General features: G+C 54.4%; 4 protein-coding genes across 5 annotated transcripts; 2 read left to right on the top strand and 2 right to left on the bottom strand.

The window, feature by feature from the left end:
* Positions 1–543: 543 nt before the first annotated feature.
* ARHGDIA (Rho GDP dissociation inhibitor alpha) lies at positions 544–9349 on the bottom strand. 2 transcript variants are annotated; one of them, XM_052687615.1, is made up of 6 exons: positions 9227–9349; positions 4093–4302; positions 3657–3740; positions 2971–3047; positions 2735–2798; positions 544–2275 (listed from the first exon to the last, which is right to left on the bottom strand). In XM_052687615.1, the coding sequence occupies exons 2-6, from the start codon at positions 4280–4282 to the stop codon at positions 2076–2078; spliced, it is 615 nt and encodes a 204-aa protein (XP_052543575.1). In that variant the 5' UTR covers positions 4283–4302; positions 9227–9349; the 3' UTR covers positions 544–2075. The 2 variants fall into 2 exon arrangements, with proteins under 2 accessions (XP_052543575.1, XP_052543574.1); XM_052687614.1 differs by having other exon boundaries at positions 9214–9323.
* A 143-nt stretch (positions 9350–9492) lies between these two features.
* ALYREF (Aly/REF export factor) lies at positions 9493–14221 on the bottom strand. The gene is made up of 6 exons (XM_052687602.1): positions 13939–14221; positions 13610–13741; positions 11170–11317; positions 11020–11083; positions 10683–10860; positions 9493–9776 (listed from the first exon to the last, which is right to left on the bottom strand). The coding sequence occupies exons 1-6, from the start codon at positions 14167–14169 to the stop codon at positions 9762–9764; spliced, it is 768 nt and encodes a 255-aa protein (XP_052543562.1). The 5' UTR covers positions 14170–14221; the 3' UTR covers positions 9493–9761.
* A 132-nt stretch (positions 14222–14353) lies between these two features.
* ANAPC11 (anaphase promoting complex subunit 11) lies at positions 14354–14732 on the top strand. The gene is made up of 2 exons (XM_052687626.1): positions 14354–14462; positions 14559–14732. The coding sequence occupies exons 1-2, from the start codon at positions 14354–14356 to the stop codon at positions 14702–14704; spliced, it is 255 nt and encodes an 84-aa protein (XP_052543586.1). The 3' UTR covers positions 14705–14732.
* Positions 14733–14785: 53 nt separating this feature from the next.
* Positions 14786–15386, top strand: NPB (neuropeptide B). Its single transcript, XM_052687622.1, has 2 exons — positions 14786–15082; positions 15212–15386. The coding sequence occupies exons 1-2, from the start codon at positions 14849–14851 to the stop codon at positions 15338–15340; spliced, it is 363 nt and encodes a 120-aa protein (XP_052543582.1). The 5' UTR covers positions 14786–14848; the 3' UTR covers positions 15341–15386.
* The last annotated feature ends 253 nt before the right edge of the window (positions 15387–15639 follow it).

The raw sequence follows: 15639 nt of genomic DNA, 5'->3' as shown, positions 1-15639 counted from the left end.
TGCATTCTTCAGCGTTTCACAGCGTAGCTGCAGTTTCTTATCCTTATCACAAACCAGCTCTGTAAACATCCGCAGGCTCTTATCACACATCACCTCTCCTAGGTTCTGTTGTCCCTCCAAATGCTTCCTCTGTTCTCCTGACCGCACAGGAATTTCACTTCATGCTTGCACGCTGGCTCAGGCCAGGGCTCAGAACCCACCTGCTCCCTTCTAGCAGGAAGTGCCCTTGACCTCACAGTCTCTGAGATCCACCATGTTCCTCCATGTCCCTCCTTCTCACCCTTCATTCTGCAGGCCACACAGAACTGCTGAGCAGCAAAAGACTGATCTCAGACTGAAGCTTTTGAGAGCAGCAAAGGAGAAACATCAGTGGGGGTCTCTTGCCTATTGTGCTCTGCAAGGACTTCCCCAGACCCTGTAACATGACAGAGAGAACCCAGGGATTCTGCTCTCCTCCCCACCTCTGAGATTTGTGGAAGTCAATTCTGGAATAGAAGTTCTGCCACTTCCTATCAAAGACCCAGAACAGATCCAGAACAGACAGTCAGTTCAAAGATTTTATTTAACTGTCATAAAAGGAGAAGCAGACGATGATTCCAAACCTGTTAACCTGGGTCTAGCATTTACAGACAATATGCACCAAATCAAATTAACAAAAATCTCTCTAGGGGCAGGGCAGAGGAGAGTTAGAGGCAAAGACGTAGCTACGAGAAAGCCACATGTACTTGGTCCCAGTTCTAATACAACCTCAATGTGGGAGGATCGAAATAAGAGGGCTGCGGAGCTGGAACATGCCTGCCCGGTGGTCGGGGGGTCGCAGGCCCCAGAAAGCCCCGTCACCCCCAAGTGCCACATCAGCACAGCCACGGGCAGCAGGCTGCACTGCTGCAGGCTCTGCTAAGGGCACAGGGGAGGAGGGAGTAGAGTGTCAAGGCAATAAATACTGACACGCCAGGCACAGATTTTAAAGGCAGAACAGATACATAAGGCATTAACCGCTTCTGAATACTTGACCATTGCAAGCTCTTTGTTGATCGCGTCAGGAGAGCAGCTGCAGAAACAGACTAGTCCATCCTCAGCCCAAAACAGCTGGGAGGGCAGGTGCTATCCTGGTATTTCAGTGCTTTGCAGCTACTTTGGCTGCAATGAGAAGTCTGAGGTGATGGCAACACTGGTGACTCTCGCACCTACCTGCCTCGCAACCCCCTCTGTGCCGTGGAGGCATTGGGGCTGCCCAGAGAGTCCAGAGCTCTGCATACTGGGCCAGGGTTCTGCCAGGCCAGCTCTCTGGACACTGGGAGGGATGGCCTGGGGAAGGGGCTAGATGTCACCTGGGATGTCACACTGCCCTCCCTTCCAGGGATGTCCAGTCCTGAGTGAAGAATGGACCAGCAGCAAAGCGGGAAGTTGTGAATCTTTCCTAATATTCCATGAGGGACGTGACCAAAATGAGTGCCATGTCAACAGACAGGGGGGGAGGGTTGGTGGCATTTAAAAAGTGTAACAGGGGCAGGGCCCCCTCCCTAGAGGATACGTGTTACACATTAAGGCATCATGGTTACGGGGAACATCCACAAATGAAGGTGCCAGCATTCTCAGGACACCAACTGGATGGAAGGGGCAGGCTGAACATGATTTTAGCCAACAAAGAGATTCAAATAGCTGCCTGGCATCAAAGTTCTTCAGCTACTTGGAGGCAGTAGCTACCCTGAGCTGTGCACAGGAAAGCTAAGCACAGAATCCTACATAGAATATAGGAATCTCCTCTTCAGCACCAACCAGAATAAAGGAAGGTGAGAAGCAACAAAGGGCCTGGCAAAGGAGCAAGTGCTCCCACCTCTGTGCTGGGACAGAACGGCCCCAGGACGGGCAGCTGGAGATCAGATGCAGACAGCATGGTTTGGTCAACTGGATTCAGTGATTCTCTGGGGAGGGGGCACGTTACAAAACTCTGATCAAATTTTAACAGGGGTGAAAGGTAAGGGGGTTCCAATGTCAGCACTTTGGTACAGGGAGGGATTTCTACGGTAGCCACTGTCTGATTCACGCTCTCTGGGGATTAGCTCTGGGAAGGGCTAGTCCTTCCATTCCTTTTTGATGGTCAGGTTCCACTCCCAGGACAGGTGGTCAGTCTTATCATCATCTGTGAATTTGGATTTGATGTTGTAGCTGCCCCGGGCCAGCATGCCCTTAGGAGCTTCTTCCATGGGGGTCAGAAACTCGTATTCCTCTGCTCGGGGGCCATAGCTCCCAACCATGTACTCAGTCTTGTCAACTAGGAGAAAAAGAGGAAGAGGGAAGCTATTTAAGAGCTTCCAGTATATTTGGGGCGAGGCTAAAGCAAAGAGTTGTTACTGCTACAATTCACAAACAGTAAAAGCAGCTGTAAGAACATCATCCACATTAACAGCTCCATTCGCTCCAGAAACAGCTCCTTCCACAGGGAGCAAAACCCAGCACTCGTACCTCTGTCCACACACAGCAGCAATCTGTCCAACTCCAGCAGTGACTGCACACAGCAGTCCAGCAGTGACTGCACACCAAGCTCAGGCACAGCCAGCACAACAGGTGCCTCCCTGCAGCACAGCCAGAAACCTCCACACCTTGCCACTATAAACAGCCTCTTCCCACCATGAGCTGCTGGGGTACCCACATACAAGCCTCCATCACGGCAGCAGAAAGAGCAGGATGCTCCTCACAAAAAGCAGTACCTGAACTACAGAGAAGCACTTACTTTTCACTCCTTTCCGGAACGTGTGCTGAATATATTTCAACCCTGACACAATCTCCCTGTTAACCTGCAGAGACAAGCAAAGATTGTCAAAGACAGATCTCCACACGCTGCCCACCCCACCCACTGCAGGGAAATATTTCCTCCATCACATCCATTTGGGGGCCCTACGATGGAGTTGCAGTAATCAGGTGCTCCAAATTTCACCAGTTGTTCAGTTTGCAGATCTGAATTCTTACCCTAAAGGAGATTTTTATCCGGTATTCCACACCTTCCTTCAGCACAAATGCTTGCTTCTTATAGCTCTCCAGGTCACCTACACAGAAAGTAAATGATTGCTCTGAGTCCATTTGCATCGTGCTCTGGGATGGATTTCAGCTGCAAGAGGTGAAATGGACAGTATCTGCAGCAATGGGGGACTGGATCCTTTCTGCTTGTACTGCATGCATTTTATCCTGTTGTTTTTACAGTTCAGGACTCTCCTTGATATGCTGCCTGTGCTACTTGAGGTGGCCAAGTGCTGCTCTGGGAAAGGGAACTGCAGCATAACAATGCACTTCACTCAAGGATGTTCCTTTGTAAATGTCTGCTCCAAAGTTGTCACCATCTTGAAGGTGCTGTTGGTGTCGCTGTGCAGGCTGGTGGACAGCTGGCTCCCCCAGCTGGCAGCTCATACATTTATAAAACTAAGGCAGGCAATGTAGAGAAAGCAGAAAGGCCTTTGCTGAGATAGGGATGCTGAGATGCAAGCTGAGCTGGGAAATACTCTTGACTGGGCTACATGGCTCTGCATCCAGCAAAGGGGCATTTTGGACATGCAAGTGGGCTGCCCACCACAGCATCAGTGCCTTGGCGGGACCTCTCTGAAGACCCCACATCAACCAGCTTTGACTCAGAGAAGAGCTGCTTTTGTTTCCCAGCTTACCTGTCAGGTCCAGCTCCAGAGGGCCAGGAGCAGTAGTACAGACCAACGTCAGTTTGGTCACCACCACGTTTGGAGCATTGGGATCTAGAAGACAAAGAAAAAGGCTGTTAAACAAGTGGCCCTTGTACCAAGCAACTCATTTCTCCTTCCAAGGAAGTTCTTAAAAGAGTAAGAAAACCAGTGAGGGCTCCTCTCTGTGTTATTTACACCCAGCCCACCTTCTCTCCCAGAACATCTCCCTCAGAAGTCAGAAAACGACCCCTCAGTCCCACTGCTCTATTCCAGGGGCCACTGATCAGCACTGGGGCAGTGCAGACACTGACCCTTATGCTCCTGGCTATGCTCACACCAAGTCTGGGGAGAGATCAGCTCCCAGACAGAGCTCAGCAGAGCTGAGGCTGGAGAGTCACCGGTGGAGCTCTGGCCTATGGCTCACCTGCAGTCACGGTGACAGCACCAAGCAGTGCCTCCTTGTACTTGCGCAGGCTCTCATCATCCTTGTCCAGCTCCTGGATCTCCTGGATGCTCTTCTGAGCAGGTGGCTTATAGTTAACGGAGTGTTCATCCTCCTCATTCTCAGCTGCGATTTGGGCCAGCTGCTCTGCCGTTGGCTCCTGCTCTGCCATCCTCACACACGTGAGTTACACTGAAGCAGGGAGGAAAGAGGTGTAACTGTAACTGTCTGCGGCATATTGGGACAAACCAGCTCTCCCAAAACAGCCCTGACTCTGCAAGTCCCTCTCGCACCAGGTCCCCCACTGGCTGTCCTTGGAGGAACCTGCAGGAGCACACTGCTGCCAAGGACCCGTGCTCCCCAGCCTGCCCAGCCTCCCTCAGCAGCCCAGGTCCCATTTTCAGCATGTGCAAGAGGATAGGAAAAAAAAAAAATCAGCTTCTGTGCTTTGTTCAGCAGCTGGAACAGATAAATAGCCCACGCCATAGAAAAAAACAACTCCTCCACATGAACAATTCAGTGATGCTTTCATTTGCAATAAACTTGAGCACAGAATAAACCCAGTTCAGTTCTGCTTCTCCACAGTACAACCTTATGAGGCAAAGAACGGCCCAGCCCCACCGCTGGCTCAAATGCCAGAAGCCTCAGCTGCAATCTGGAGCTCACAGTTTGTAATTCAATCAGAACCTACAATGGAAGGAGACACCTGGCTCAGCTGACCTCATCCTGATCCTTTCCAAAGATATGTGTCACAGAGCTGGGCAAACAAAGGCCACGGGTTGAAGACTGGCGTGTAGCTTGGCACTGCTTTGCAAGCCCCAGAACACACTTCTAACCAGGAAACACCCAGCTGAGGGCTGGGGAGATTGATGCCAACACCCATCAAAACACCTGGAAAAAGCCAATAATATCCTCAGTCATTCTTGATGCACCACCAGGCGTGCTGTCCTAAGGGTGATCCTATGGCAAACATCTACTTGGACTGCTCTGAGGGCTTAAAAAAACTCAGCTGACAGCTTTTGAAAGGCTTCTCAGACAAGTAAAATCTTCCACAAGTGCCATGCTGATGGATGCAGGTATTTCTGTTATTACCTGGCATTTCCACGTCCCGTTCTGCATTCCTGTCTGGAGTCGTGCATCAGCACACATGACTCAGACTGGAAAACTGCATTCTTTGCTCTGGCATCTAGTTTCCAAATAAATCAACACTACGATCTTAATTATGATCTCCACGCGCTGCCACAGAACACCAGAATACATCCAGAAATGCTGACTTGTTAAGGAAAACCCAAAGTCTGCCGCACAGGCTACGCTACATAAGCCAACTGCTATTTGCTCTTCTCATCTTTGAACTAGCTGACATAATAGCCCATAACTCAACGACTCCATTCCTACCCAATGTGTCACCCAGACAGGGAGAGAAAAACCTGAGCGCTGGCACTGAGCACACAAGGCTCACAGAGCACATTTTGCAGTGACACAAGACAAGTTGTGCAGATGCCGCAGCCCGTCTGCCTCCATCTTGAGCCTGGCGACAGCTGCAACAGCACAACAGCAGAGGTATGAGTATATGGTGTTTTTAGCCATAAATATTAGGAAGGTTCTGCCAAGGAGACAAATGAGAGTGAAATGTTGCACATCTCTGCCTGACGACTACAGCTGATCCAGGGCAGGGGAACGGCCGCCAGCGCAGCCCCAGGGCCGTAGCTCAGTGCTGCACTGAGACGAGGTGCTGTCAGATCCCATGCGAGTGCACCCCCAGTCAAACCCAAGAGCAAATCTCCTGAGCTGTCCTGGGCTGGCAGCACCTCCCAGCGAGGCTGGGATGCCAACACGGGTACACAGAGGGTAGGGAACTTGCAGTGGGCATCAAAACCTGAGTGAGCTCTACCACCAGACAGTGGGTGGGGAGAGATGCAACACATCTGAGATTTCTGCAGGGGCTTTGGGTCTGTGCAGGAGCTCTTCCCATCACACCTTCCTACACACAACTCAACAACCACCCTGCTGGCCCCTCACTTCACAGCCCTTTTGCATGGGATTCTCCAGGTCCCTGGCACTGACTGCCATGGAAATTTACATTCAAATCTTAAGACATACATGAGCAACTGACTAGCTGTCACCCTAGTAAATCCATATCAAAACCAGTCATTTCCTTTAGGCTCCCATCCAAAAAAGCTTCCAGGCTTGAAGGCTCCCAGAAGTGTTCAACAAACACTTACTCAAGCATTTGTTCCAGTGCTTAATCTCATTTTGTCCTCTGCTTCGGCTCCAAGCCAGACTTCGCTCCCCTCCCCACCCCTCAAGCACCACAGGCTGTCACCCCATAGAAGTCCACCATGGGTGGAAAGTGGCTCTTCAAACTGACCCAAAGTCACCAGAAAAAGCAAGAGATGTTCCAAACAGCAACTCAAGTCAGGCCGGGTTTCAGCTCTGCTAGGAAGCACAGGAAAAATGCCACTGTGCCTCCTGCAGGCTCCCTGCAGCAACACCTGGAGAAGCCTTCCCATCGAGCTGGCTGCACCACAGCCCCTCTGCTGCAGCGTTCTGATGGCACCGTGCTCCCACTGAGCCTGGCTGACCCTGCTCCCAGCACACAGCATTATGTAGCCTCACATCACGGTGCTTCAGCTGCTGCCCTGAGCGTTCTGCCAGGGAGAAAGGAGGCTTCCAGCCGCATCACCAGGCTGCTCCAGGCATTTATTACAGACCAGAATTAGTAGAACAGAACTGTGCAGGTGCATGCAGAAGCAGCTGTCGCGCTTGCCAGGCAAAGCAGAGCTGAAGGACTCAACACATCAAAACACTGAGGCAGGCATCCATCTCATGCCGTGCCCAACGTCCTGCAGGATCGTGGCTCCAGCACACACAGCCTGCTGCTGCAGAGGTGGGGGCAGAGGAACGGGGACCTGAGGCCACAGCCCCTTCAGAGGGCTCAGCCCTTGTGACTGAAACCTCCCAGAACACCAACCTCCAGTAGGCAATGTGTACCTTCAGCCCCAAGCCTCATCCCGTGGCACCACCCCAAGGTCTCTGCAAGGAATTCCCCCTCAGCAACTTTGAAACCCGGAAGGCACCTGCGCTCCCTGTGCGGCACCGCCCGTGCCGATGGCTCTCTGACTCCAGAGACACACCTGGCTCATAGAACAGTGCAGCTCCTGCCTCTTTGCTACCCTGCACTCAGCCCAGGGTGGGTCACAGGAGAGCACTGTGGCCCCAGGGATGTCTCAGAATGTCTGGAAACGGCAACTGTCACCCCTCAGATCCTTGCTGGTCACCGGGGCCTGCAAAAGGCAGCAGAAACCAAATCGCTTCCCATCTGCAAATCTGCACTCAGCTGCCCGCGCCGCTTCCTGAAGTCAGCAGTTTCCCCTAGATTCTCTCAGTATTTTTAGTGCAGTACCAAGAAGCTATAGCAGCAGCAAACACAAGAGCCCCACCTTCTGCCAGCTAGAAAAAATGCTAGGAAAAGAACACCGTTAACAGGCAGGGATGAGCAGTGATTTCTTCACAACCAGGGCTGAGATCCCAAGGTACTTGTGCAGTGACATAAGAGAGGTCAGAGTCTCGTCAGATGAGCTAATTGGCTTCGGACATCCCTCAGCTCAGCCACGGACAGCCACAGCGCCAATTCAAGCAGTCCCCACCCTTCCTTTTTTCCCCTGCAGCACAAGGGAAAGCTCATGGAGCTGCACAGCAAAGCCACTTGGAATGCAATGCGGCTTTCTGCAAGGTTACTTTCCACGCAGGTCAGATCACCCACTGCAGTTCACCTCAGGGCTGCACATGCTGCTGAAACAGGAAGCAAGAGCTGCTAAAACCAGTTCAAGCAGCACAGCCGCCCCGCATGATGGCAGCTCGAGGGGCCAGACCTGAGCTTGCCCAGAGCCAGCTCTAATATCATGGCAGCAGCGGGGCAGTGACCCCCCCAGTACTGCCTGCAGGCAGGTCTAGCCTCACGAACACGGGGCTGGGGGCTGGGAGCTCCGGCAGTGTTGCTGAGCAGCTTTGTGAGCAGCTTTGTGAGCGCGTGAAGAACTCCCGCCTTGCCCGAGGGCAGATCCCTGCCAGAGCTCCAGGCGTGGGGAGGAGGAGCTGTGGGGCCGCACAGCTGCTGCTGCCAGGTGCTCTGCTGCCAGATCTGCAGTTATGTACGCTGCTTGTGACACTGCCCCGGACTGCAGTCCACCTGCAGGTATCATCTGCCATGAGCATCACCAGAGAAATGAGCAGACAGCTCTCACGGCTTATCGGGTTTAAGAAGCCTCTTGCAGCCTCATACTCAGAACACAAACAAGCTGAATGGTGAGTGCTCTGCAGTTGGACTGCTACCTGTAATACGACTGCAGAGCTACAATACGACCACACTGCAGGAACTGCCACACGTCTCCTCAGCACCACGTGGAAGCGGTCTCACTCAGCATTTCTGGGACAAGAATACCTGCACTGGGACCACTCCTGGAGAACTGAAACCACAGACCACTCTGGGCTGGACCCGAAACCTTCACAGCAACAATTTAGCTGCTTGGCACAACCTAGAGCTCTTCTCTGAAGAAAAGGAAGTCACAGCTCCCAGGCCTGCCGCAAAGCGCCTGCTGAAGCAGGGAAAAGGCATCGTCCTTCCGCCACAGCCACGAGGGCACGGCAGCTCGGACACCTCGTACTGCTGCTCCAACCCTCACCCTGCCCGCAGCACCGGGGGCTGAACCGAGCTCTTGGTCTAATGCAAAAAGAAACCAACCCTGGGGAAGTCGCCTTCAAGTTCCTCCTTTCATAACTGGAAACTATTTATGGAGAATCTATTTGAATCCGGCCGACCCGAGCAGCCGGCAAGACCCGGTACGGCAGCAGAGGGAAGGGCGGCCTCGAGGACCGAAGGCGCCGCGCTTCGCTCCGATAGTGGATCCGCACCCGAGCGCTCCCTGCCGCCCCCCTCCGCAGGGAGGGCGCCCACTGCCCCCGCTCCGCGCCTCGGCCGCGCCCCGGCCACTCGCGTGGCGCTGAACCCGCGGGACCCGGCCCGGCCGCATCGAATAGGGCGGAGCTCGGCGCCCTCCGCCCAGTACCCGCCGCTCCGCTCCGCTCCGCCCTGCCCCGCCGTACCGGTCGCGCTCACCCTCCGCGCTGCGGTGACAACGCCGCCGGGATCCGCCCAGCCGCCCGCGCACCCCCGCACTTCCGGGACACGCCCGTCACTTCCCGTTATGCGAGGGCGCGCCCCGCTCCTCACTTCCGGCCGCGACGCGGCGCTCTGATTGGCTCAGGATGTACGCGCGCGAGCGCGGCTCGGACCGCAGAGCCGGGGCCGGTGGGCAGGGCGGGCGCGGGAAAGGAGCGCGCGGGCCGACGGGGCGGCAGCGGCCGCCAGGGAGCAGGCAGAGCTCTAGACACGGTTCTATTTTATTACGGCAAAGGTGAAAAAGCCACCTCGGCCCAACAGGCAACCAGTAAAATTTATCCCAAAAATAACTCGGTACAAAACGGGTCTGCTTCAGAATTAAAAAAAACCTTTACATGAGTTTAAAACCTATTCCAAAACATAAAAGTAAAACAAATTCCATCCTTGATATTAGTAGCCACAGTCGCACACCCCTCCCGCCACAGAGCATGGAATGAGATGTCTGGAGTCCTTCCATGCACTGCTCGCCACTTTAGCTGGTGTCCATCTAGAAGAGAGCAGAGAGGAGCGTCAGCAGCCCACCACAACCCTCCCCCCAGCCCTGACCCTCCCAGCCCTGGCTGCCAACCCCAGGATGCTGCAGCTTCAGTAGCAGAGATGCAGCCCCAACCCCAGCGCCACAGTGCCTACTGGCCGGACCTGACCTGCACCTCAGTACCTGGGCAAACTCCCTACATCACACTTCTCGCTCCTCAACCTAAAGCCTTTTCTAACTATCATCATTTAAGCACCTCTAGTTTCAGAGAGCACTGCTCTAAACCACGTTTCCACAGCCATGTTTCTAGAATTCATCTCACTTTATCCATGCTAACGCTTCATTTAATCCCATTTCTACAACATAGACCAGCATGTTTCATGATGCTGCACTACATCATGCACAAATTTAACTTTGATTCGCAGTTCAGACTTCAGTCTTGCTGTGGCACAACATTTGAGCTCATTCTGAATGAAAGAAACCACATGCATTGCTCTGTTCACCCAGCTCTGCATTAGGGTTTTGCAGGCTGTGATCATCACTGACCTCTTTCCTCTTCTTAGCACCAAGGCAGTTATTTCATGTGTTTTTTCTTTCTGTTTTTCATTTTTCTAGCCTATTATCTCTCTGGGCTTTGGTCCATAGCTTTAGTTCATTACACATCTTGGCTACTGCCAATTCTGGCTGACACAGGTTGCAACAAGCCAGGGGAAGTTGGAAAAGGGTCTATTTCTTACTTATGAGCAACAGTAGTTCTGGAGAGCTAAGGCAGCTACAGGAACAGGGCAATGCTCAGCTTTAGAGGGAGGCTATTTAAGTCCAATGACCTGAAAAACAATTTCTCTTTCCAGCCAGCTGCCAAAATTTGTCAAAAAGACACTGCAGGGTACCTGTGAACATCATGCGAGCAGCACTTACCCTGGCATTGTAAGCATCCAGCTGTGCATCTAGTTCTTCTGCAGAGAGCTGCTGTTTGGAAGTTCTTCCAGCCCCTCTGCCTCTCCCTCTGCTCCCACCACGACTACCTCGCCTGGTACCTCCACCACCAAATCCTCCTGTACCACCACGGTTTCTGGTCATGCCACCTCTGTTTACGCTGTGATTTTTAAAAAGCAACTGTTATAGTGCATTCTGGTTAACCCCAACAGGCACTCAGAAGTTTGCAGGACACGAGGAGGATCCATGCTTCCTAAACAGGCCTGTTCACTGCCGTGCTGACTGACACAGCGACTCCCGCGGCAGTACGGCTTCTCACCTCTGTGCTGGTCTCCTCTGTGTGTCTATCTGTGATGTAACCAGCTGAATGTTCATGGGACGCCCTGCAGGAAAAGCAGCCAGTTACCCTGTGAGTGTGGCAGGTACACAAACGTGTGCAGAGGAGCACGCGACAGCCCCGGAGACTCACCATCCAAGGGGACTCCATTGTACTGCTTCATAGCTTTCAGAGCATCTGCTTTCCTTTCAAAATGCACATCTGCTGTCCCTAGACTGCGCCCAGATCTGTCGTAGTGCACTGCTGCCTTCTTCAAGGTCCCAAATTCTGCAAAGAGTTCCTGAGAAACAGAGGGAGAAGCGAGGATGCTTCAGTCAGCGCCGCAAACACCAAGCAGCCCAGACAAGGTGCAGGCAGCTCCCGCTTTCACTGATCACATGTACATCCCTGACACCTCACAAAAGGCACCAATGAAAGGAACACAAGCCATTAAAGAGTTCCAAAAAAGCAGCCACAGGTGGCAGAAACAAACAGGACTTCATATCCACCGCTTGAAGGGTGCCTGTAAACAAAGCAGCCTCAAGATGTGCTGACCTGCTCCTTTTCCCAGGGACACTGACGGTCTTTCCTCAAGGTTGAATCAACAGAGACACTGTTTGAAAATAATCCAGACCCTAATCAATTTCCCAAGGAAAGATCATCCATACAAATGCAGAAATTCATAAAATAATCACAATTTCTATGCGCTAGACTTCTTTTTTCCTAAAAGCTTTGCTAGACCAGGTGCAATTTAAAGCACAGGCCCTTCCAGAGCTTAGGGATGTTTCTGAATAAACTGAGACCAGGAAGTCTTCTACTGAAGTTCATCATTCACCATCACAAGTGATGGAAGACTGCAACAGTGGAGCCATCCATTTTGTTTCAGATGCTACATCTAGTACACCATCTAGGGACATCTCACTACTCTGCAAGTTTTTACCTGCACCCCATGCTTCAAAAGCTCCCAATGCACAGAATTGTCAGGTGTCCAAAGTGGACACCACGGGCTGCCTTTCACATCACCTGCAGCAGAGCCTGAACACTATTCCAGCCACCTCTACGAATTCCTATCCAAGCATTTGAAAAGAGCACTATAAATATTTTCACTTCTGAAGCCAGCTACACTTTAGGCAAGCTTGCCAGTAAGTTTCTCCATTGTGTCCATCTACTGGACATGAAACATTAGCACAGCACTCAACAAGCTTTCTGGAAGACAGCACCACATGGGAGGAGAGGTGCTTCATCACTTCCTTGTCCTGCAGAGAAACTGGAGCCACAGCACCACACAGCCTCCTCCAAGAGCAAGATGTGCAAGGCTCCCTCCAGCCCCTCGTTCCTGCAGACAGCACTGAGCTGTGCAGTGCCATATTAATGACACGATCAGCACCGAAACAAAGAACCAGTGCAGCTTAGTGGGAAATTATGGGATGGGCAGTAACAAAGAGGCACAAGCCCATTAAGTCAGCTTTGCTGCTACATATAACACATGCACAAGTTTGTCTGCTCCTGCAGTCCAAGCCAACTGTGGGAAGGAAATTCTCAACTTGCCACAAACAAAACACACAAATTCCTTACACTGAGATACTTCACAGATTCACATTTTACGTGTTGGGCCTGATTACAGCAAACAGGAAATTTATTTCAACTAAACTTACTTGAGGAAAGAATAGCGATTTTAAGTGCATCACTCAATAAATAGGTGACCTAAAAAAGCCCACTTCCAATTCTCCTGATGCACAGAGATTGGCATAGGGGTGAACAGGAATGAATTAACAGAGGAAGAAAACATTAAAAATTTTTTTTTTTCTTTCTCTGGTGGGGACACAAGGACCAGAAACCATCCAAAGCTCTTTGCAACGTGACTAAGTCAGCAAAACCCTCCAGAGTGGATGCTCCTTGGATTTGCAGATGTTTCTGCACACCTTGTTGCCCACAGGTGAAGCAGCCCCACAGCTGTGCAGGCACACTGAGCCCTGCCTGCCTCAGCTCTGCTGCAGACAGCCTGCACCCAGGGCACAGCAGGAACAAGGGATTTAGCTGCAGTTGGTACCTCAGCTAGAACATTCAGCTGTCACAGGATACACAATTGTGGAAATGGCAGCATGAGTGAGCAGGTACTCCCTCATAAATCAGACTTCTGCCACTGATGCATCTATACGAACACCTTGTCACTGAACAAAACACAGCTTTAACAAAGAAAGTACATAAACAAGTACTAGGAAAACATAGCCAACAGATGCACACATACAGTTACTGAACCTCTGGAATTACACAAACCTTAAAAGCTCACACAGCCTGCGACAAGCTCTGCAGTCATAGCAAGACTAAGCTAAGGCAGCTTCCCCCACACAACATCATGGCAGATCCATTTATTATGCGATTATCTACAGCCCCATAAAGACCGTGGCTTTTCTGAATACAGCCACTCCAACTCCTCAGAACAGGGCCCCAGCAGTGCCTGCAGCACAAGGCCAAGCACTGTACAGAGGGCCCTTCCAGTGGGAGCAGGGCCAGCAGTGCTCCTGCAGCCACCCCCAGCATCCAGCACCAATGTTATGAATGAAACCCCCCGGAAACAACCCCGAGCCCGTACCTGGATATCCGCATCTGAGACGCCGAAGTCCAAGTTGGAGACGAGCAGCTTCCCGCCGGTCTCCACGCCAGCGCCCGCCCCAAAACCGCTGTCGAAGAGGTCGTGCTGCCACTTCTCGGGGAGCTGTTTCGGCTGCAACGACAGGGACGCCTCGCTGAGCGGCGCCGGGGCCCGCCGGCACGGCCCGGCTGCCGGCAACAGACAAAGGGCCAACCGCCCCACCGCCCCCACCCCGTCCAGGAACCGCCGCCGCCCCCTCCCACCCCGCGGACCGGCCCGCTCCCTCCGGGCCCCGCCGACCAGATGCCGCCCCCGCTCCCGGCCCGTACCCGGCTATACGGCGCGGGCCGATTCCTGCCGCCGCCCCGGGCCATCACCGGCCTGTTCCGCACGGGGCCGCCGCCCGCTCGCCCGGCTCCCACGCCGCCCCGACCGGGCCCGCCCCCGCGGGTGACGCCGCCTCGGCCCCGGCCGCCCCGGCCACCGCCCCGGCCGCCGCCGCGCTGGCTTCGGTTGAGCTTAATGATATCGTCCAGGGACATGTCCATCTTGTCGGCCATGATGGCGGCTCCGCTCCGGGGCCTGCGCTTCCGGCCGCGCTGCGCCGACGCCGGAAGCGGAAGAGGCAGGGCCGGCGGCGGAGGCGCGGTGCTCGCGCGCGTTCAGATTCGCGGGGCCTTGTGGGGCGGTGGGCGGCACTTCCGGCGGCGCGGTGTGAGCCGGCGGGCGGCATTTCCGGCGGCGATGCGTGTGAAGGTGCGGAGCTGGAGCGGCGTCGCCTCGTGGCTGTGGGTGGCGAACGACGAAAACTGCGGTATCTGCCGCATGGCCTTCAACGGCTGCTGCCCCGACTGTGAGTGTGGCGCGGCCGCGGGGCGCGGCCCGGTGCGCGGCCCGGTACGCGGTCCGGTTCGGTGGGGCCCGTCCTGACGTTGTGTCCGCGCCGCAGGCAAAGTGCCCGGGGACGACTGCCCGCTGGTGTGGGGACAGTGCTCGCACTGCTTCCACATGCACTGCATCCTGAAGTGGCTGCACTCGCAGCAGGTGCAGCAGCATTGCCCCATGTGCCGCCAGGAGTGGAAGTTCAAGGAGTGATCCCATCCGCCCCCGTCCGCCGCTTCTCTCCCGGCTCCGTGGGCGGAGAGCGGCGGTTTCCCTCGGGCTGTGCGGCGGGGGCGGGCGCGGCCATAAAGAGGCGGCGGCGGCGGCGTTCCGGAGCGCTGCGCTCCGTCTGGCACGATGCGCGCCGCCCGCTGCCTGGTTCTGGCCGTAGCCGTGGCGCTGCTCTGCCGCCCCGCCGCATCCTGGTATCGGCAGGCGGCCGCGCCCCTCTCCTACCCGGTGGGCAGAGCCTCGGGACTGCTTTCCGGCCTCCGCCGCTTGCCCTACAGCCGCCGCTCCGACAGCGAAGTTGCTGCCCAGCGCCGCCCTGCAGCACTCCATCTCGGACTCGCTGCTCCGCTCCGCGCCACAGTGAGTACCAGGATGCTCCGGTCATGGAACGTGCTGGGACCGGGACTGCCCACCTGCGGGGCTCTGTGGGCAGCCCCACTCCAACGTTCCCACCCAGGAACACGGGTCTCTGTGATGCTCTCCCTGCAGGTGCCGTGTGTGACAGATGTGGACCCCGAGCTACGGAGCTGCCGGCTGCTGCCAGGGGTCCCCAGTGCTCTCCAGTGCAGAGCGGCTGTGACTGTGTCCTTGGTCTCCACGGAGTGTGCAGGCGCCTGAGGCAGCACTGTGGCTCTACAGTAACAATAAATGCACATGGAATGGAGAGATCTTGTCTGTCCTTGAGGGAATGGAGGTGCTCCTGGAAGCCCTCAGGGCTGGGGGGAGCGCACCAGGATCTGGGGGTACACAGGGGGGCCCTGCCAGATGCATGCCCTAAGAAGCAGTGCCCACCCAGGACTGTGTGGATAAGAGCTTCGGTAGTGCCACAGGTACTGGGGGACAAAGCCCAAGCTGAAGCTCCATTGCTGAGCTGAAGGCAAAAAAAACAGTGCAGGGGGAGGGAGCCCTTTGAAACC

The sequence above is a fragment of the Tympanuchus pallidicinctus genome, unplaced genomic scaffold, assembly GCF_026119805.1.
Source record: "Tympanuchus pallidicinctus isolate F22 unplaced genomic scaffold, pur_lepc_1.0 scaffold23, whole genome shotgun sequence".
NCBI lineage: Eukaryota > Metazoa > Chordata > Aves > Galliformes > Phasianidae > Tympanuchus > Tympanuchus pallidicinctus.
The sequence above is the reverse complement of the archived record's forward strand: the minus strand, read 5'-3'. Positions and strand labels throughout refer to the sequence as shown.